We start from the raw sequence: 22,113 nt of genomic DNA on the forward strand, positions 1-22,113 counted from the left end.
GGTGCAGGCGGCTTTACAGCCACCTATTACAAGATGCTCAACACATTGCTCTTGCCTTATCTTGCTGCAGTGTTCAACAGTGTATTGGAGGAGGATCCTTGTGGAAGGAAACCCTCAAAGCTAGAATTGTGGTATCCCTAAGGATTGCCGGCCAGTGGTTGAAGTGAGATATTAGAAGTACTGGTATGGACATGTGAATACTGTGGGCCATCTAGACCCCAGAAGCTGTAGGGATTTTGATAGTGTGAAATTATAGATTATTTTGAACACTGTCCTTAACCAATCAATAGCCTTATTATTACAACCAATTCAAACCCCTTTTTCAATTTTTATTTTTTGCTGAATTAATCTATCGGTGACGTCTCCCACACTCAACCACCACTCCTAAGCTAACTTTTATTTAATTGCAGATATTATTATTATTATTACTATTAATATTATTATTATTATTTTTATTATTATTAGTTAGAAGCAGAACTCCAACTTAGTTATGGGTTCTATTGGCTGCTTTCCTTAGGCTTAACACCCTTCATTTTACACTGACATAGTTTCTTCTAATGCCTTCCTTGCCTTAAAATTTTAGCAACAATAGTTCCACACTAATTCTTTACCTGCATGTAGTTTGATCACTCTTGGCACAGGAAGGGTCACTGACTGTTCCAGTCACACATCTGTCTTGGCGTTTGAACCGGCCCCACTGATGAGTATATCAACTCATGCTTTGAAGTCTCCTGCCGCCCCACAATCCTCCAGTCCCCCCCCCCTCCCCCAATACACACAAAACACCCAATAATCTCCCAATTTCTTAGGCAGCAGTTTCTGTTGTTACATGCTCGGCAAGCAAAATACTTGTGTGCAGCTAAAAAGGCTATGGGGAGAGGTAGTGCCGGTATGTCATACCTGCACATGCTGTCCTAATTTGAGCTCTGTTACCGGTCCATATCGCTATTGAACACTGATGTCAAGATCTATGTTAAGGTTCTAGCAGAACGCTTGAATCACACTTTTGCCTCAACTGATTCATAACAACCCGGTGGGCTTCATGCATTCATGTGCTAGATTTATTTAACCTCCTGTAACATATAATTGCTCCTTTTCCCCCACAGCACATAGGAGGACATTGGCCTTAGCCTTAGTTCCTCCCCACCACTATACCGCCCCACAATACTCTCGCACATACCATTTAAGCTTGGTTTTGTATGCTTTTTTTTTCCCATCTATGTATCTTTTAAATGTTAATCTGTTCACCACCTTGTGTCTCTTGTTTGCCTGTTTGTACAACTATTACTATTCCTGTCACTGGCAATTGGTATTTCTATTATATTTGGAAAACATAAATAAAATTCTTAAATTACTTTTTTTTTAAGGTATTACATGCTGGTGATGCTGTTTGCACATGAGCAGCAAGACACATTCTTATTGTATTCTAGGTATCTGAATTTATTTCTCTAATTAGTGATATTGTGTTTTTTATTTATTTAATGCATTTGATCATCCACTAGATATTCAGTGGAGCAACAAATGAAAGTTTTGCACAGTTTTATCCTTTTTCAGTGATCAGTCCTCTGGCCACCAAGAATTAATTTGCTAATAATTACTGCTCTTTAATCGCTGAACGAATCATTTTAATCATAACTTTCTATTTTTATGAATTAAAGGCAATTGTGGAAACAGACGCAAAAGTAAACTCATACCAAGAGTGTGTGAATTTGATGACCTAGAAGCACAACTTGGGCTTAAAGAGGAAGAGGAGGAAGAAAAATATCTCCCCCCATCTAAGGTAGCTTGAATTCTTTAGTTAATGTACAGGCATAAGATCCATTAAACCAGAACGCTTGCACCTTTTTTTTTTTTTTTTTTCTCTAATTTGGAGTACCATGTCTAAATAATGGTAATATATAACTTAAAAACTGCCACACTGCTCCTTGCAAGGTTAGATGCATACTGATTTGACACTTGTGGAACTTTTGAAACTTTCTGCAATTGGCATATCATGAAAGGTGGCTTATCTTGGTACACTGGCCGTGAGAGAATATCTCTTGGCACACTGCTCTTTACAAGTGTTTACATTTAGTATACATGACATACAGTGAGAAGGGAGGGTAAAAAAAACCAGATTGTAAATGAGACTTCAAGAATTGTTTTGTTTATGGACTGAAAAGATTATACGGGGTGTCAACTCCTGCTACTTAGGGACTAGCTGCATGAATAGCTAGTATGGTTTGAGTCCATTAACATAGACTATTGTCTTCACTCTCAATTGTGAATTGCTTCTAGTGCTGGGCTGAATTCCAGTAACGGTGGGGATCAGAGAGCTTATTATCTGTATATCCCCTGGGCATGTAGATGGGGATGGCATAAATTGCTGTGGTGTTCATAGGTGGACAATCCCTTTTTAGGGTTTAATGAAAATAATATTTTGGTCTAGTTGGTGTTACAGGCTTTAACATTTTCCACACCTCAAAGGTGCCATTGTCTCCATCTTGGGAAGATGGCTTTTCTCCTTCAGCTGTTCATCTAGTTTTTTTTAATAATCATCACATGTGGCGACTGCTATTACTGCTACTGCAGCAAAAAAAGCCTGTTTTGTATATGCAATGGTATAACCAGAGAGTTTCAGAAAGTGTACTGCCTTTTACTTTTCTTTCTTCCTTCCTTCCTCCACCAACTAGTCTACAGATTACCACAGTAATAGGGCAATCATTCTCCTGTCTGTGTCCTAAGCCTGAGCTGGTTGTCTAGTGTGACACAATGGGACTCTCCTGCTACCACTCTGTCTCCTAACACAAACCTATGACAGCCAGCTTGTTAAATAGGATGGACTACAAAAGCCATATAAAAATATAACTTATTCCTATAATGTTTTCTTTTTATTTGAAAAACTCTTTCTAAAACACTTTCATGAAAGTTTTTATGATAAGCAGGTTTGGTTTATAATGAAGTTACTCTATTTGGGGTTGCATATCATTTTAAGTGATTAATTTGGTTGCTATAATCTGATTGATTGCTTTGTTACTTTAGCCTTTAAAGTCTGTTCCTCTCAAGAAAACCTCCCTCAAACGCATCCGGTATCGAGCAGGTAAGCCTTGATGTGGATATAGAAATTTTCCTTCAATTTCTTCTGTGATGTAAAAGTTAACAAGGATTATCTCTGCAGTGTTATGAAGCTGACACATTTTTGTTAGGCACTACCTTAATATTGACTGTGTAGTTTGCTATAATAAATAACAAATTCATGAATAGCACATTATCATGAATACATTTTTCAATCCCCTACTTTATCCCATGACTCTTACATGTTTTATTCCTTTGCTTTCTCCTTTTCTCCTACTGTTCCCACATATGTTCGTGTATGTTTCATATTTAATACCATTCTTTAATGCTAAACATTTTTCAAGTGTGTGTTTTGTTTATTTATTTATTTTTTCTTTTGTCTTAAATCCTATGGGGAGACTGACAATGAATTATAGAGACCAGGCAGGAGTTTTGGGAAGTCTGAAATGCCTCCCACTTCTATATCCTGTCCCTTCAGGGAACTCAAATCCTGTGTTTTGTACTGTTGAGTTTTTGTTTTCACTGGAAGTCATTTATGAAATGCATAATTCTTTGGCGTTGCATGCTTTGATTTCCAACTAAGAGCATGAGCTTTAAAGCAAGATGGCATTTGCAGAAGATTGCATTGGCCGTTAGGGGGATTTGGACATAGTAAGGACAGCCCTTGCAAACAAAGTACATAGTAGGCTCACTTTTGCACTTAGTTATGTTGAGCAATACAGAAATTAGATTTTGTTTTTGGGAGTAAGATTATTGAAATGAGATAAAAGATCTGAGCTGGTAGAAACATGTTTTATATCCTGTGTTTTTTCAACTTGCACTTGGGTAGACAAGTGCATTTCTAAGGGCGTTGTGCCCAATGTGTTTAAAACATTGGGCGCAGAGAACGACGTTAAACTCTTCATACATAAAAAAATGCTACTGTAGTAAAGGCGATACTAATGTCTCCTCACTCTGTTAATAATTTAGGCCATATATGAGGCTAAACTGAGCCATATTTTGAGATAAATACTAAGATTATTCATGTAATGAAAGGGGTGCGTCTAGGTTAGACATTAATGTGATGGTTACACTTTTGGACACTACTGCTTCAGATTTCAGGTGCACTTTTAGCTTGCAAAGGTGTTTCAAGAGTCGAGTGTGGGTATTCACTTTGAAGTGCACTGAGTGGACCATCAATGTGCATTGGTGCAAAATCAAAGCGGTTTGTTGTGTACATTCAGTGCACTATGTAAATGAGATCCTCTGCCTTTATTTTACATTGTCTTATTAGTGTACAACATAGGTGATAATTTGTATGAAAACATTTAAAAAATGCTCAGCGTGTCTGTCCTACTTATGCCGAAACCTTGACGGCACTGAACATTTGTATGAGTGTTCTCCCATGGTCTGCGCCTACAAAGTTAGTGTGTAATTCATTTTCTGGAATTATTTTACAACGTAATGTTTGAAGAATAGAGACATTGTAGAATGTACTATGTAGAGAGCACTGCTAGCAACTGATAATTATTGATGATTCTGTGGATGAACTTATCAAGGTTACTCTTTTTTTCAGCATCTAATAGGCTGCCTGAAAATCGGAAGAGACGGAAGCGGTTAAGATTTGCTGGTAAATTTAAGAAAGAAAATAATGTAATTCCACATGAAGCTCCAAACTCAGAGGTGAAAATATTGTTGCTTTTATCATGCACATTTTACATTTATTAACTTGTTGGGGGGGATACTTGGGGGAGGAACATTGAGAATCCCTGGTTTAGACCTTTCTCACTGATTCATAAATCTAATTTAATAACTGGATCCCTGTTTAACATACTTTGAATTACAGATACTAAAAAAAAAGTAAAGGTGATTATTTGGTGATTTATTTATTTTTTTAATTTTATTTTTTTTACAAATGATACACAGAAAGTAAAGGTGTTTTGGAGGAGATTTATGTAAGTGCACTTAAATTCCATGTCATACCATCGCTTATCGTCTTAGTAGAACACTATGCTGGAATTCAGATGTTGAAATGGGAAATGTGTGATTTATAATAAGAAGCATTTTGGTTTAGTGATTGTGGGTTAATGTTTTTAATTTTTGAAAGGGGACTCCTTTTCTAATCCTACATCTTCAGTTACCTCTTCCACCTTTGTACTAAAAAAAACCATATAAAATAAAGAAGCTGAATAATCTTGTGTAATAAATAAAGAAATGATTGTCCACTTTTTGGACTACATGCATTTCTGTTTTGTAGTCTAAATATCCAAGTAAATCCATACCAAGCCATAACAAATATCACTGCATTTTCTCCTGGATGATGAGCTGTGGTCACTTACTGATAACCATAACTCGGCAGTCTAACATCTTGGAAAACTCTATATCTGTCATCTGATGGGGGCCACTGTAGACACTAGAGTATGGAGTGCGATGATGGGGAGCTAGGGCACTTTAAATTTATCAGCAAAAATCTAAAGCTCCTCCCCCTCTATACCCCTATTGGCTGTTCAGAAGCTAAGTTGTTGTTTTTTTGCTGTGCCCACCAGAGCAGGGCTGTTTGTTATGGCTGCTACAGGCAGCTTCCCCCCCCCCCCCCAAGGATTTACTCAACTTTGTTTCATTTTATTGTGCAAAATTGCTTTTTGTTTGCGGATGCATGTACCTGCTCATCCGCGGTGGGTGTACTAAGCAGTTGTGGAAGTAACTTGATCGGTGTCTCCTCCAACTGTCTGCCCACTTCCGTCATGGGATCACCTTGGCCACGGCTACTGCCGCAACAGGTAGTGACAAGGATCCCTGTGCCAGGCGGCCATCGGGCGCCGGATATGGCAGCGAACCACGCACAGGTGCTACGGCAACAAGGTAAGTGGCTCCACTCTCCTCCTGGACAGTGGGGCTGGTGCTTAGTTGCGGTCAGCCCAAGGTGACAGGGCCTGTGTAGGATAAGTGTGTTTTAGGGTCCCTAGACACAGAGGGGGAAGGGGGGGGGGGCATGTGTGGCTCACATAAATGGCAGCCCCGCACTAGACCATGAGTGCACAGTGTACTGTCCTATATAATGGCAGCCTCCAGGTTTGCTGGGCCCCTGGGGAGAGGTGCCTTCCATCCATAGCACCTCTTTCTTAGTGGACTTCCCACTACAGTAAGCCTGCCAAAGCTGGCAGGCACACAGAGTCAGTGTGGGAGCAGCAGCAATTCCTGTCTCCTTCCCTTCAAACCCTATTCCTGCAGGGAGGTTCTAGAGTGGGAATGGCAAACCTTGCTAGATAGGATGGTTTTTTTTTTTGGTTTTTTTTCCTCTCCCTGTCCCTATCTAGCTGGCAAGTGTCTACAATGCAGATCCACATTATCCTTTGTCTGTACACTGCAAAATTTTCTCTCTGTTTTTCCATTTTACCTCTCTCTCTCTATGGAAAGAGGAACGCTTCCAGAGTTCAACCTGGAGGAGGAATGGCGGCAAAGGTTTTTCTTTATTCCATATGCTATGCTAAATTGCAGTGTGCACAGGACGTACTATGTGCAGATTGCATTGTGAAGGACCAGCGTCCATATTCAGCAGTGGTGGCCCTCACTGAGATGGCAGAACCAGTCTGTTGAGTCTTTTGGAGTAGGAGATTAGTCCTTTTCTTCCTAAAAATGGTGGCTCTGGGGCTGGCCGAGGATATCTTAGTACACAGGACTCGCTGTGGCAGAGGCTCCTCCATGGGCGCTCACTCTAAGGCCAGATCTGCTAAACCAAGTTCCCTCCTTTCACCAGAGTTTACCTCAACTGGCTTTAATGGCATGACTGTTGAGACTATGATTCTTAAAGCAAAGGGGTTTACCGATAGTGTGGTTTAGATCATGTTGACTGCTGTAAACCGGTTTCGGCCAGGAACTTGTATAATCATAGGGTCTTAAAGACCTACATTTCCTGGTGCGAGTGGCTGGTGTAGTTGCTCCATTTTCTGCAGGATGGTCTGGATGGAGACTGGAGCCTTAGCTTGCTGCAGTTTCAGATTTCTGCTTTATCAGTTTGCTTCCAAAGAAAACTAGTGCTTTTGCTAGAGGTGCAGACCTTCATACAACGCCTCCATACACCCCTCTGGTGGCTCCTGGGATTTAAACCTGTGCTCGGTGCTTTGCAGCATCTTCCTTTTGAGCCATTGGATTCAGTGGATTTTAAGTTCTTTACCTGGAAATCTACCTTTCTTCTAGCGGTCTCTACAGCTAGGCAAGATTCAGAGCTAGGAGTCCTGTACTTTAAGTCTCAGTTTCTCAGACTAGGCCTTCTTTCCTATCTAAGCTCATCTCCAGGTTCCACTTGAACTAAGACATTTGAGAATTCTGGCCTCGCATTTGGTAGATCCCAAGTTTAATAGGGCTCCTTTCACCCTTTGGATGTAGTAAGGGTCTTTAGGACTTATGTTAACAGGACAAAGGATGTGTGCCGGACATGCAACCTCCTGGTTCTCTGACATCCAAAAGAGAGTCTGGCTGGCCTCTAAGCAGACCATTGCCTGTTGGATTACATTGGTTATCTGCCAGATTTACAGTGGGGCAGGTCAATGAATCTCTGAGAATGTGAGGGCACATCTTGCTAGATCTATGGGAGCCTCCGAGGCGCCATAGCACAGGGCTTCTTCTGAGCAGCTGTGCAGGGTGGCTGCCTGGTCTATGATGCATACAATACCAAAATTGTTCAGGTTTCTCACCTCTACATACAAACCTATCATCTCTGGATGCAAAGTGCCCGACACTACATCTGAGCGAAAAACACTCCCTTAGGGATTGCTTTGGGATGTTCGGTGCTCCCCAGAGGATGAAAATTGGAGTTTTGTATTTACATTAAATCCTTTTCTTGGAATTAATGGGGTGCCCTCCCTCCCTTTTACGTTCTGTTGTTATTTTTGTTCTTTTTTCTTGTTAGAGTTGGAAAAGGTTTTTATTTTGCTTCTCTCCTTGTTCTGTACTCCTTTGGGGCCTTATTGCTAAAAACTTACCTTCTAAGCAGCCTATAGAGGGGATAGAGCTTGAGTTTTTTGCTGATAAATTTAAAGTCCCCAAGCTCACTATCACAGCACTCTATACCTCTATTCCAGTGTCCCCCATTTTGATTCGGAGAAAAGGATTTAATGGAAGTACAAAAATTCCATTTTCTCCTTTCACAGTACGGGGACACATTTTATGTTTTGCCACTAGGAGGCAGGACCCTGGATGAAAAATGACTTCTCCGCTTCCCTATAACCCCCTGCTTCCATGTTCCTCCTCAATTCACCCCGAGACCTTAATTTGGTACTAACAGTTTTTCATGGCACTCCTTTGAACTTCTTATTTCAGTTCCCTTATATGGAAGAAGATGGCTTTTTGATTTGCCAATGTTTCTACCAGATTGGTCTCTGAGTTGGCGTATCTTTCTCGCAGTTCTCCATACCTTGTCTTGCATGAAAACAAGGTGCACAGTTTGGGAACCACTGCCCTGTTTTTGGGACATCCCAACACTTGGCTTCCACTTCTACAGAAGGAGAAAAGTGAATTTTCTTAAGAGTATATGTGTGTGTATGCAGGGCTGCCAAGAGGAATTCAGGGCCCCGGTACAACAAATTCATGGCCCCCCCCCTTATAGTTGAGTAAGCAAAAAAAAATTCCGGCGCCGTAATAGGTCCTGAATTCCGCGGAGCGTGACATTTGTCCAAGCATTCCTGACTTTCAGGACATCTAGCACCCTTGTGTAGTATAGGAAGAATGCAGTGTGTACAGAAAGAGTTCAGTCTTGGCCTGCGCCCACTGGACTCACCAAACATTGACATTGTCCCTACTAGAATCACAACATTTCACACACTATGCTGCTCTGTCCTACCTGTTCTTCTCACTTTTACCACATGTGGCTGCAGATTTCTTTAGTTGCAGCTTGTCTGGATCATGGAATGTTGGAGGACCTATTTGGAAAAAAAATGGCTACATTTAGAAAATTACAGCCAGCCCCGGCGTTAAATCAATAACATCCATTATTAATAATTAGGCCTTCCTCCAGCCCCAACATTAAAATAGTATTCCCATTACCCCGCAAACAAAATAGCAGCCATTAATTAGCCACCATCTACCTCACACACACTACATTGCCAAAAGCTCTGTGCCATCACACACACATTACTGTGCCCCGTTAACATCACCACGCTATGCCCCCTTATGATCACACTGCGCCCTCCATGCTGCTTTTGCCCCTTTCTTTAACCCCCTGTGCCATGCTGCTTGTCCTTTTCTTTAACCCCCTGTGCCATGCTGCTTTTGTCCCTCTTTTTTTAACCCCTCTGTGTCATACTGCTATTGTCCCTCCTTTCTTTAACCCCTTTGTGTCATACTGCTATTGCCCCTCTTTTTTTAATCCCCTCTGTCATACTGCTATTGTCCCTCCTTTCTTTAACCCCTTTGTGTCATGCTGCCCCCCCCCCCCCCCCGTTTTTTAACCCCCGTTTTCCTACCCCCATTTTCCTCCCTTCACTTACCTTTACTTCTCTCTTCCTTCTTGTCTTCTCTGCTGCTCTGTGTTCCATTGCTCCAGACTGACTGAATGCTGGGCGTGACACCCGGCATTCTGTCAGCCTGGAGCAATAGAGCACAGAGCAGCATAGAGGAGGGACGCCGGCGCCGCAATCACGTGAGTATGGTTTTGGTTTTTTTTTACTACCCTGCTCCCCCCACGAACGACCGAGCCCCCCCCCCCCCCCTGGCCAAAAAAAAATTTAAAAAAATTGGTTTTGGGGAAAAAAAAATAAAAAAAAAAATTGTCGGCGCGAGGGCCCGGGCTCCCTGACATGCCCGGGTAATTAGTACCCGCTCGCCCCCCCCCCCTCTCGGTGGCCCTGTGTGTATGTGAGATAGAGATATTACTTGTATATAGCCGCACACAGTACATATGATATATATATCTATATATCTGTTTATTTTAAAACTCCACATTAAATCCTTTTCTCAAAGACTGTAGGGTAATACAGACCAACCTGCCAAACAATGTGCTGTCTTTCTTCTGCTCCTTTTTTGGCTCTTGTTTCTTTTCTAGACTAGTGGTAAACTGCAGGTAAGTAGGGAGTTATGGGGAGAGTGTGCAATTTCTCTTCCAGTTATCGGTCTCCTGTGGTTGAAACATAAGCAAAACTCTGTGTCCTCCTAGAGCCTTGGAGAAATAGCTTTACTGTGAAGAACGAAGTTCACTACTCTGGAAATCAAGTGTTCTATCTATATATATATATATATATATATATATATATATATATATATATATATATATATATATATATATATATATATATATATATATGGCTACTAGATATAATTTGTATTTATTAATAATGCAGTTTTTCACTTGCTTTTTCAGAAACACAAGTGAATGTTAGAATACAAGCTAACATTTCACAATGCTTTGCTCTGGGTGATTTGCCCAGGCTACATAAGTCTTCTATGGTTTAGAGGAAGTGAGTTAATCAAAAGTATGCAGTTTGTTTGTCTCCCTGAATGAGTATCTTTTTTTTTTTTTTTTTTAAACTCCAAATCGCTGTCATATTTAACTGTAAAAATTTTCCAGATTGTGTAAATGACATAGTTGTGGCTGTACATATCCTAAGTATTTGCAATCTTAAATGTAACATAGATGAGTCTGGAGCAAGGATGCAACAATAATCAACTCCAAAGCTAGCTCCCAGTTTATATAGGTGGAAAGTGTACATGTTGTAGCTTAAGTATTTCATGATTCATGTAACTCAAAGGGGCATGTTTAAATTGTGACTGTCTTTACTGTATTGCACTTGCTTGTTAACACCTGTGGTCCTCCTCTCCAGTTGTAAGGGGCCACTTGCAAGATAAGTGTCTCTAAATATAGAAGTTGTGTTCATGTGCAGTTTATCAATTTTGAACAAAGAACATATATACATTGCACAAATGCACTTATGTGCAAATCTAAATCTGACCTTAATTGTACATGAGTGGCTGTGAAGTTCTTATACTATGCTGTATTGGCATTTGGGTATGTTTACATACTTTTACAGAAGTTCCTATATTTCTTTACAGGGAGAACTACATGAGAGTGGTGCAGCCAGTCCGAGTGACACAGCTGAAGAAGGAATGGAACATGAACATGGAGGATCTTCCTCAAAGAAGATCCAAGCGGAGCGATGGGGAGGTGGAGCTGCCCTAAAAGAGAATGTGTGTCAGGTATGAGATTATAATCGGATGAAACTATTTCTTCCTTGCTGCAAGTATATGACCAGTGTTTTACTTGTTTTTTGTTTTCTTTTTATTTGTTTGCTTGTTTTTTTTTTTTTCCCCCAACATAGGGCTCATAAATTGAATGTTTATTAATATATTTATTCCAGTTTGCTATAATATTTCAGGTGTGAAACTACATATTCTTGTATTAAGTTGCTGCATAAATGTGATATATTCATGACCTGTACAGGTTTGGTGTATTTTAATACTTTGTTACAAGAAAGATGTTTTTTTTGGTTTGTTTTTTTCTTTGTATAAATCGTGCTTTGTATAATTTAACTAAGGGTCGGAGTTTAATCTTCTATTGTGATTGTGGCAATGGACACTGCAGAGCTCAGATATTAATATATTTTATAAGCAGTAGAGTATCCTGTTAGTCTGCCATATTTCCCGCAGTACACTTGGAGAGTGCCTGATCTCTTCTTATGCAGGTGTGTGAGAAGCCAGGGGAGCTGCTATTGTGTGAGGCCCAGTGCTGTGGAGCATTTCATTTACAGTGCCTTGGTATGAATGACATGCCTCAGGGAAAGTTCATCTGTAGTGAGTGTTCTTCAGGTGAGTGTCTACATAATGCCAATCTAGCTTTATATTAGCACTAGAAGTTGCAAAATGGATTTTAAAATGTTTTCCCACCCAAGAAGTAAAAACAGATAATGCCTCACTCTTTGCCCGCATAATAGGTTTGATAAAATGGTTTACTATAAGGTAAAAAGTATAGCCATGCATGGGGGTATTGGAGTCATTAGAACATTTAATAGTTAGAAAGAGGAGGAGTTGTGCTGTTGACGGTGGTCACAGTGCTGAGGACAGCAGGGGTATGTTAATACCATGTTACAAGCCTATTATTCTGCTGCAGAGTGTGAGGTATTTTGACTTTGTTGTTTAAGAGGCAATGACATTTAATGACAAAAAACCGTTATCTGTATGTAAGTCTGTTTGGGTTTTTTGTTTTTTTTGGCTCTGTTTCTTATTTATGCTATAACAACCCCTGATCAATGTATGTGCTACATTATTTTAGACAGTTTACAATTATTACTAGGTTCAGTTATGTTTCAATTCATTAAAAAAAAGTTAGATTAGTGCATAAATGGAATGATGCATCTACCTCCAAACAATGTGATAGTGATAGTTCTCTTTTGGTCTATTACGTGTCAGTCAGCTCTGGGATAAATAGGGTTAGGGTTGAGGGTTTTTTTCTCAATGGGCGTAATTCCCAAATACTTTGTGTTTTTAAATATTGTACATGTTTAATATACTTTGATCACTTTCTTCATTTTTAGGTGTCCATACCTGCTTTGTATGCAAGACCTCTGATGAAGGGGTGAAACGCTGCTCGCTCTCTCTGTGTGGAAAGTATTATCATGAGAACTGTGCTTTTAATTGTCCCCCCACCTTACAGCTCAATAAAGGTTTCCGCTGTTCTCTGCACGTCTGCAGCACTTGCCATGCCAACAACCCCAGCCATCCATCTGCATCAAAAGGTGGGTTAGGCCTGAGTTTTCTTCTTTCTGAGATCTTTCAAAGAGGTCAGTGGGGGAATTCAATTCCCCCGAATTACTGCTGCATTAAACGTATTACCGTTATTACGGTGATCTTATCCTGGCTTTGTGCTCACAGCTTAGGGAGCTGCGAGCAAGAAGCTGGCGTTAAAACTACCATAATAACTTTATTTACGCTCACTATTACCGTAATAACAGTAATAGTGCGCAGGTAACGCAGCCAATTGAATTCCCCCAGTGTGTGATATAGTTGGTTCTGCAAATTTTTATTCAAATCTGCAGTTGTTTGTGTTGAGACCTCATCACTTTTTTCATCCTGTTGTATTCACTTGCTGAGCTGAACTGTAACCCTAATGGTAAGGATCCTCTAATCTTTTCATCACTGCACTCATTGTGCATTGTGCAGATCTCTAGTTTGGACTTTTTAATTAATATAGCGATGAAACAAATTGGGGTATAATTACACCAGTAATTTGGTCACTGATCTAAGAGGTTAAAGTCTTGTGAATCTTTTTATACATTGTGGCAGGTCGCCTGATGAGATGTGTGCGATGCCCAGTTGCCTATCATGCCAATGATTTCTGTCTGGCAGCAGGGACGGTTACCCTGGCATCTAATAGCATTATTTGCCCCAACCACTTTACTCCTCGCAGAGGTTGTAAGAACCATGAGCATATCAATGTCAGCTGGTGTTTTGTGTGCTCTGAAGGTAAGTGTATCATGTGTATTCTCCTTTTACAGTTGTTTCCTCTATTAAGGATAAAAAAAAATTCTATGCACTAATTACAATGACTGTTGACTAGATAAAGCACCCGTTGTACACTAGCTCATAGTAGTTTATTTCTGTAATTATAGAAATAACCTATAGAATAGCTACATCATCATCCACCATTTATTTATATAGCGCCACTGATTCCGCAGCACTGTACAGAGAACTCATTCACATCAGTCCCTGCCCCATTGGAGCTTACAGTCTAAATTCCCTAACATACACACATACACACAGACAGACAGACATAGAGAGAGAGAGAGACTAGGGTAAATTTTTTTAATAGCAGCCAATTAACCTACTAGTATGTTTTTGGAGCGTGGGAGGAAACCGGAGCACCCGGAGGAAACCCACGCAAACACGGGGAGAACATACAAACTCCTCACAGATAAGGCCATGGTTGGGAATTGAACTCATGACCCCAGCGCTGTGAGGCAGAGGTGCTAACCACTTAGCCACCGTACATATGGTGGTTGTTTGGTATTTTTTAAGCATGAGTGTGCTCTTTAGAATGTGGTTAATTATTTTTTTTTAAACACTGATAAATGGCTTTAAGTAAACGGTTGATTAAAAAAAAACTGAAATGCATACTAGGAAGTAGGATGTCACATAAGTAACAGAACAAAACTATTTTTGTTTTTTTTTGGTGGTGGTGGGGGGGGGGTCGCAACAATCATTTTATTTACAGAATAACATGATGTGCTATTGAGATCATGATGAGTCGGGTATATTAAAGCAATGATTTATAACTGAGGTGTGGGAGGGTATGCTTTGAATGGGGAGTATGGTAATGCTTGTGATGAATCACATGTCTCCATGTCAGGTGGCAGCCTTCTTTGTTGTGAATCCTGCCCAGCTGCTTTCCATCGTGAATGTCTGAACATCGACATGCCAGAAGGTAGCTGGTTCTGCAATGACTGTAAAGCTGGCAAAAAGCCTCATTACAAGGAAGTGGTGTGGGTGAAGGTTGGGAGATACAGGTAACATAAATGTTTTGACTCGTGAGCAAACCAAAAAAACGTAACCTCTCCATATTCCTATTATTGCCTAGGAAAACAAATTGATGTCTTTTCCTAGGTGGTGGCCTGCTGAGGTTTGTCATCCGAAGAGCATTCCTGCAAACATCCAAAAGATGAAACATGACATTGGAGAGTTTCCAGTTTTGTTTTTCGGTTCAAAGGACTATTTATGGACTCACCAGGCCAGGGTGTTTCCATACATGGAAGGAGATGCCCTCAACAAAGATAAAATGAGCAAGGGTGTGGATGCCACTTATAAGAAAGGTGATACAAAGAATGAACATTTTACTGCATACCCAAAGAAGTTTGCTGCTTATTTTTTAGTTTTTTTGGTTTGTTTTTTTCAAACTTCTTTTGCTTTCCTTTAGGGCTTATGGAAGCTGCTGACAGGTTTGAAGAACTGAAGGCACAGAAAGAAATAAGGCAGCTGCAAGAGGAAAAGAAGAATGACAAAAAGCCTCCACCCTATAAGCACATTAAAGTGAGTACATCTCTTCCACAGTAAAAATAGTATATCCCCCCTCATTCCAACAAACATTCTTGGGGAACCCCATGTTTCTTTATCAAAGTGCCTGCTTTTTGAAGTCTTCAGGCATTTAGTTTGAGTATCATACAGTAAATTGAGACCTTCTATCTAGATGGACATCTTCACCTAATATGAATCTGCTAATAATTTCTGATAAATAAAAAAATGCCCTCATTATGTCACTATTGCAGTAGCGACCAGTGCCTTCCACATATATGTCCTCCATGTGCATGAGAAGTGGAGGTTAGCAGAGTGACAGAGCTCCTCCACACAGTGGTTAGCAGAGGTGGAATATAGCTGTGCTTAATGCCTTCATCATCATGTACTACTTTGTTACCTGTGATGGCTGCTTACACTTAGTATTGCATAGTAAGAACCTTTCTCTTTCATCCGGTCTGGGGGACACTGCTTACCATGGGTTGTGGAGGGGAGCTTGGGAGTTGGCACCTAACTAGTTAAACTTTAGTACTGCTGACAGACGCCTCCCCTCTACAATCCCCCTGCCTCTTCCTGTTCAGTTTTTTTTAGGTGCCCAGGAGTTGGGCAGCTTTTTTGTAGTACTTAGTGTAAATTTTTAAAACTTTTATTTCTTTTATTGATTTTCATTTTTTATTTCATGTGGCAGCGCTGGAGTGTGTTCTACTATAGAGAACACACTCACAGCTGTGCAACGCAGGCATTCCCCTGTCAGATGAGAGCCAGCGGCTCTCACTGACAGGGACAGGAGAAGGAAGAAAGGGTGCCTGATTTAGGAGTGACAAGCGGTCTCGCGGACCGCTGTCACTCCTCCAGCCTCCCCGATAACCGGCGCTGACATTACAGGCATAGAGCGCCGGTTATCGGATACTTAAGATGTCCGGCGGCCATCTTGGATTTTCATCAGTCGGCTCTACGGAGAGAGGAGGAAGGGGGCTATACCAAAATCCCTCCTCATACATAGGAGGGGGCATCAAGGTATCTTCGCTGCGGAGACCTCAGTCTTAGAGGTCTCCACTACTCTGCCACCATCACAAGGAAGATTACTGAAGGGGGTGGAGCTAAATCATAGAGTTCCCCCCTCCTTCCAGAGAGAGATGGTCTATCCCAGCCTTCTGGCGCCAAGAGAAGCCCGGGAAGAGTGAACAGAGCTGAGGGAGATACTGCTGTTGGACTTCTCCCCTTTGTGGCCTATGGGCTAAGTATATATATATATATATATTCAAACAACAAGAATACAAACAATGGCGCTTGTAGCAAAACACCAATAGTCCAAGAAAAGTCTATATTTTCTTCTTAATACACACTTCCCATGTGCAGGTGGCTGCCAATCCTCTTTGCCAAGCGGTGTAGCATGGAAAAAACCTATAAAAAAGAAATGGAGGAGGAGGCGCACAATAGTGTAGTATATTGATATGATATTTGAATCACACAGGAATCCACCATAGGACCAAACACCAGTGCAGAGGAAACCAATGTAAAGGACACCACAAATTGCACCCAATAGTGAGGGTATAATGGTGCCAGATATATAGTGGCAGTTTATTAGCTTATAGTAACAGGACTTAGAATATTTCCATGTTCTATAGGTAACACCCACATAAACCAGGACACCCTTGTGCAGATATATGCGTACCAGAAATCAAGATTTTCCAACTTGTCTGTGTAGAAATCTCACAGCTGATCAGGAAGAGATCACAAAACTGGATGCACAGCAGAGATAAAAACTTTTGCGCTTATCTGTATTAGTATCCCATAGAACAGCATGATCAGGTCACAATCTCTTCACTGAGTCAGACAGTTGCTCCTTTGAGTTTAGGAGTTTTCCAGGGTGGCAGTGACTCTGGCACAGAGTTTATGTATGTCCAGCCTGGGGGAAAACACCAAGATCACGGAGAGCAGCAATCTCCAGCACTGTGTACCATCATAGAGTTCCCCCCTCCTTCCAGAGAGAGATGGGAGATGGTCTATCCCAGCCTTCTGGCGCCAAGAGAAGCCCGGGAAGAGTGAACAGAGCTGAGGGAGCAGGCACAGGATACTGCTATTGGACTTCTCCCCTTTGTGGCCTATGGGCTAAGTATCTGATTTATTTAAACACATTATCTGTATGGCTGTGCACAAACTGGGCTAGTAAGGGTTTACATTATAGTCTCCCTACTTGCCTATATATATATATATATATATATATATATATATATATATATATATATATATATATATATATATATATATATATATATATATATATATATATATATATATATATATATGTGTGTATGTATGTATGTATGTATGTGTTTAAAAATTTTACAACTTTTATTAACAAGATTAGTTGATTACTTCTTATTCACTCTGTTCTCTCCCTGCATTACTCTCTCTCTCTCCATCTCTCCACTACAGCTAATTAACTATTTAGTCTGTGTGTTTGGTGTGCTTTCCTTTATTAATATGTCAGATAAGGGAAAGGGCCCTATGGCAAAATATTTCACATGTTCAAAATGTCATGTAAAATTACCCTGTGGGCAAAAGGACACTTTGGCGCTCTGCATGCGAAGCAGGGGTTTCCACTGCGCAAACCCAGCAGGTTTCAGCCCCACCGACGGAGGAACCGGCCTGGGTGACCTCCCTGACACAGTCGGTTTCCTCCTTCGCTCAGATGGTTTTTCAGTCAAATCAGTTGCTAACTACTGTAGCAACTTCGGTGGCTAATAATGCTAACCCACAGTCAGACCTCCCAGCTTCCTCAGGTTCGAGTGGATCGGGTTTGCCGGGACCTTCCTCTTTACAGCCTGACCCAGCCCCTGTTCTTACAGAACCGGCATGGTCTACAGCTTTTTTAAAGGGTGTGAACAAGCTTAACCAGTTGCTTTATTCCTCTAATACCCCGCCTGCTAAAAGAAAGAGACCTAGATCAGTAAATCCCCTTATGGTCCTATCAGACTCTGAAGAATGCTCTGAGGAAGAGGGGGAAGGTTATTCGGATCCTGACCAATTACACCTATTGGAACAGGAAGACAATCCCAAAAGCCAATTTGTTAATGATTTGGTTTTAGCGGTTAGACAGGCGTTGGACCTCCCAGAACCGGAGGATCTTACCCCCAGAGACAGAAGTCTCTTTAAGGAGGTTAAGAGAAAGGCCAGCCATTTTCCCCCTTCTGCTGAGCTTAGGGTTATTGCTGAAGGGGCATGGAAGCAGCCTGAAAGAAGGTTTTCTATTCCTAGGAGGTTCTCCTCCCTGTATCCATTACAGGAGGAAGAGGTGATTCGCTGGGAGACTATTCCAAAAGTAGATATCCCTATTGCCCGCTTGGCAAAGCATACCTTACTTCCAGCTCCTGGTTCAGCGTCCCTTCCGGAAGGTTGAATCCCAGCTTAAATCCATTTTTGCGACTGCGGGTTCTTCTTTCAGACCTACATTTGCCTCAGCTTGGGTGGCTAGAGCCATGGAAACATGGGCAGACCAGCTGGCAGAGGCCTTACAGGACTCCGAACTTCTTCCCCTAGCCCTGCATTTAAAGGAGGCTTCGGGGTACCTTTATGAGGCAGCCCAGAACTCAGCGGCGGTTTCCTCTTCCATTCAGGCGGCCTCTATTTCAGCAAGAAGGACGCTATGGCTGAAATCCTGGGAAGGTGATGCGAAATCAAAAAGGTCTGCTGAAACTATTCCGTTTTCTGCAGCAGGTTTGTTTGGCCCGGAATTAGATACCCTTATTTCACAGGCAACGGGGGGCAAAAGCACTTCCTTGCCAGTATATTCTTACAGGAGCCGCAACCCACGGGGCAGCTCTTTCCGTCAGCCCTTTCGAGGGACCTCCTCTCATAGGGGACAGTCTTTTTAGAGGCAGACAATCTAATTCTCGAGGCTCCTCCACTAGGGGGAGATCCTCGTTTGCATCTAAGCGCCAAGACCCAGGAGAAGCCTGCGTCCTGACGACCACTCTGTACCACAGGGGGCTCCAGTGGGGGGACGTCTGTCTCTGTTTTGGGAACAGTGGGCAGCGTCTTCCCAAGATCCTTGGATCCGAGGAAATATTTCAGAAGGGTACAGGATATACCTGTTGGGTCCGGCTCCACAGCGTTACTTCCAGACCCTGCTACCCCGGGATCCATTAAGAAGACAGGCTATACAGGATTGTGTCGCTTCTCTTCTGCTTCAAAAGGTCATCTGCAGAGTTCCAGATTGCCAGAAAGGTCGGGGTTTCTATTCCAACCTATTCCTAGTCAAGAAGCCGGACGGCTCCTTTCGTCCCATCCTAAACTTAAAGGGCCTCAATGTTCACTTATGGGTGGATAGATTTCGCATGGAATCTCTGAGGTCAGTGATAAACGGCCTAGAGAAGGACCAGTATATGGCGTCCATAGATATAAAGGACGCATACCTCCACGTTCCCATTTGGACCCACCATCAGTCCCTTAGATTCTCGGTGGGATCATTCCACTACCAGTTTCGGGCCCTCCCCTTCGGCCTCTCAACTGCGCCAAGGGTCTTCACGAAGATTATGTCAATAATGGCAGCATGTCTTCATCTGCAGGGTGTTCAGGTCGTGCCTTATTTGGATGACTTACTCATCAAGGCTTCCTCAGAGAATTGCCTACTTCATCACTTATCCCTCACCCGGGCGGTTCTCGAGGGCCACGGTTGGCTGATAAATTCAAAGAAATCCCAGATGGTTCCGTGTCAGCGCATGGTTTTCCTGGGACTCATCATGGACACCAGCAAACAAAGAGTGTTTCTCCCAGTAGAGAAGATCAGCTCTATTCAGACTGTAACTACTCAGGTTTTGCTTCCCCAAGCCCCTCAATGCATTTATGCATGAGGCTACTCGGAAAGATGGTGGCCTCCATCCAGACCATTCCCTTCGGTCGAGCCCATTCTCGATGTTTCCAGTGGGATCTATTGTCGAAGTGGTCAGGATCACACCTACACCTGGAACTTCAGAAGATCTCCCTATCACCGAGGGCGAGAGAATCTCTTCAGTGGTGGCTGTTTCAGGATCACCTGAAAGTGGGCAGGTCCTTCGCTCCATGGTCGTGGATCATAGCTACGACGGACGCCAGCCTGAAAGGTTGGGGGGCGTTAATCCTGCACCTCCGACTCCAAGAACGTTGGTCGGTTCAGGAATCAGCCCTATCAATAAATGTATTAGAATTAATTCTCTTGGCCCTCAGGGGAGCACAGTCCTTTCTTCTGGGCCACCCGGTCAGATTTCAGTCCGACAATGCCACAGCCGTGGCATATGTCAACAGGCAGGGAGGAACCAGGAGTGCAGCTGCCATGGATATTGCAGCTCAAATATTGGTTTGGGCAGAGCTATATGTTCAAGCAATATCTGCAGTTTTCATCCCAGGAATAGAAAACTGGGAGGCGGACTATCTTAAGTCGAATCTAGATGACGCCGGGGGGAGTGGTCACTCCACCCGGAGGTCTTCCAGTCTCTGGTTCAGAAGTGGGGTCTTCCGGACATAGATCTCATGGCCTCCAGGCACAATAGGAAAGTTCCAAGGTTTTGCGCAAGGGCAAGAGATCCCCTAGCGGTCGCAGTGGATGTCATGGGAGTTCAGGATGGGATACCTGTTTCCTCCAATTCCCATGCTTCCTCGCATCCTCAAACGAGTAAAGCAGGGCGGTCTGCCAGTAATACTAGTAGCTCCCTCTTGGCCGCGCCGAGTGTGGTACGCAGACATATTGTCTATGGCGGAAGGACCAGGGGTCCACCTTCCGTATCGAGACGACCTTCTTCTGCAGGGTCCATTCCAGCACCAGAATTTACCTCGGCTCAGTTTAACGGCATGGCTGTTGAAGCCAGCCTCTGGAGGTCTAGAGGGTTTTCTTCCAGTGTAGTTAACACTATGATGTTAGCTAGGAAACCTGTTTCATCTCGCATCTATCATAGGATTTGGAAGGCCTACATTAGGTGGTGCGAAAACAGGACATGCAATTCGTCCACTTTTCGTATTCCTCGCTTGTTAGCTTTTCTTCAGGAGGGGCTGGAAGCAGGTCTCAGATTAGGTTCCCTAAAGGTACAGGTATCGGCACTTTCAGTATTTTTTCATATGAAATTAGCTGATTTGCCAGATATTAGAACTTTTCTCCAGGGAGTCTTGCACATACAGCCTCCTTATGTACCTCCTACAGCTCCATGGGATCTCAACATGGTACTGGATATACTCAAGGGGCCTCCATTTGAGCCTTTGAGCAAGGCAGATTTAAAATGGTTGACCTGGAAGGTCCTCTTCTTTTGGCTATAGCATCAGCTCGTTGGGTTTCTGAATTAGGAGCCTTGTCCTGTCGAGAACCTTATTTGGTTTTCCACGAGGACAGAGCGTCTTCTTTTGTCCCTAAAGTAGTGTCAGCTTTCCATCTTAACCAGGAAATTGTAGTTCCGGTTTTCTCATCTTCTTCTCATTCAGATAGACAATCTATGGATAAGTTAGATTTTGTTAGGGCTCTCCGCATTTATGTCAAAAGAACTTCCCAGATTAGACGTACTGACTCTGTTTGTCCTTTATGACGCTAATAAGAGAGGCTGGCCAGCCTCAAAACAATCCATCGCAAGATGGATTACGTCTACCATCAGACAAGCATATATAAAGGCTAACACATCCTGTGCCGGAGTGACTTACAGCCCATTCCACCAGATCGGTAGGGGCTTCGTGGGCAGCAAGGAATGGAGCTTCTGCAGACCAGCTTTGCAGGGCAGCCACCTGGTCCTCTGTCCACACCTTTACAAAATTTTATCAGTTTAATGTTTTTGCATCAGCTGATGCAGATTTCGCTCTTGTGCTTTACGAGCGGGATTTTCAGAGTAGTCCCACCCTTAGGGGGCTGCTTTAGAACGTCCCCATGGTAAGCAGTGTTCCCCAGACCGGATGAAAGAGAAAAGAGGATTTATGTACTTACGTTAAATCCGTTTCTCTGATTCCGTCTGGGGGACACTGCGATCCCTCCCTTCTGTTTTTCTTCTGTGTGCTCTTGTTTGACTGCCCTTTTTATCCTTGGGCTTTTTAAAACTAACTGAACAGGAAGAGGCAGGGGGATTGTAGAGGGGA

At 42.4% G+C, this 22,113-nt stretch overlaps 1 protein-coding gene across 3 annotated transcripts in view; it reads left to right on the forward strand.

Annotated features, from left to right (window-relative positions):
- NSD1 (nuclear receptor binding SET domain protein 1) overlaps positions 1 to 22,113 on the forward strand; it is a 78,818-nt gene that overhangs the window by 34,791 nt on the left and 21,914 nt on the right. For all 3 annotated transcript variants that reach the window (XM_075209159.1, XM_075209158.1, XM_075209157.1), the window contains exons 8-17: positions 1,659 to 1,780; positions 3,022 to 3,079; positions 4,610 to 4,716; positions 11,077 to 11,220; positions 11,706 to 11,829; positions 12,555 to 12,755; positions 13,303 to 13,482; positions 14,366 to 14,522; positions 14,620 to 14,825; positions 14,930 to 15,042. In XM_075209159.1, the coding sequence (XP_075065260.1) occupies positions 1,659 to 1,780; positions 3,022 to 3,079; positions 4,610 to 4,716; positions 11,077 to 11,220; positions 11,706 to 11,829; positions 12,555 to 12,755; positions 13,303 to 13,482; positions 14,366 to 14,522; positions 14,620 to 14,825; positions 14,930 to 15,042 (1,412 nt within the window). The remainder of the gene's footprint in view (positions 1 to 1,658; positions 1,781 to 3,021; positions 3,080 to 4,609; positions 4,717 to 11,076; positions 11,221 to 11,705; positions 11,830 to 12,554; positions 12,756 to 13,302; positions 13,483 to 14,365; positions 14,523 to 14,619; positions 14,826 to 14,929; positions 15,043 to 22,113) is intronic.

Source organism: Mixophyes fleayi, chromosome 4 (genome assembly GCF_038048845.1).
Source record: "Mixophyes fleayi isolate aMixFle1 chromosome 4, aMixFle1.hap1, whole genome shotgun sequence".
In the NCBI taxonomy this organism is placed as follows: domain Eukaryota; kingdom Metazoa; phylum Chordata; class Amphibia; order Anura; family Limnodynastidae; genus Mixophyes; species Mixophyes fleayi.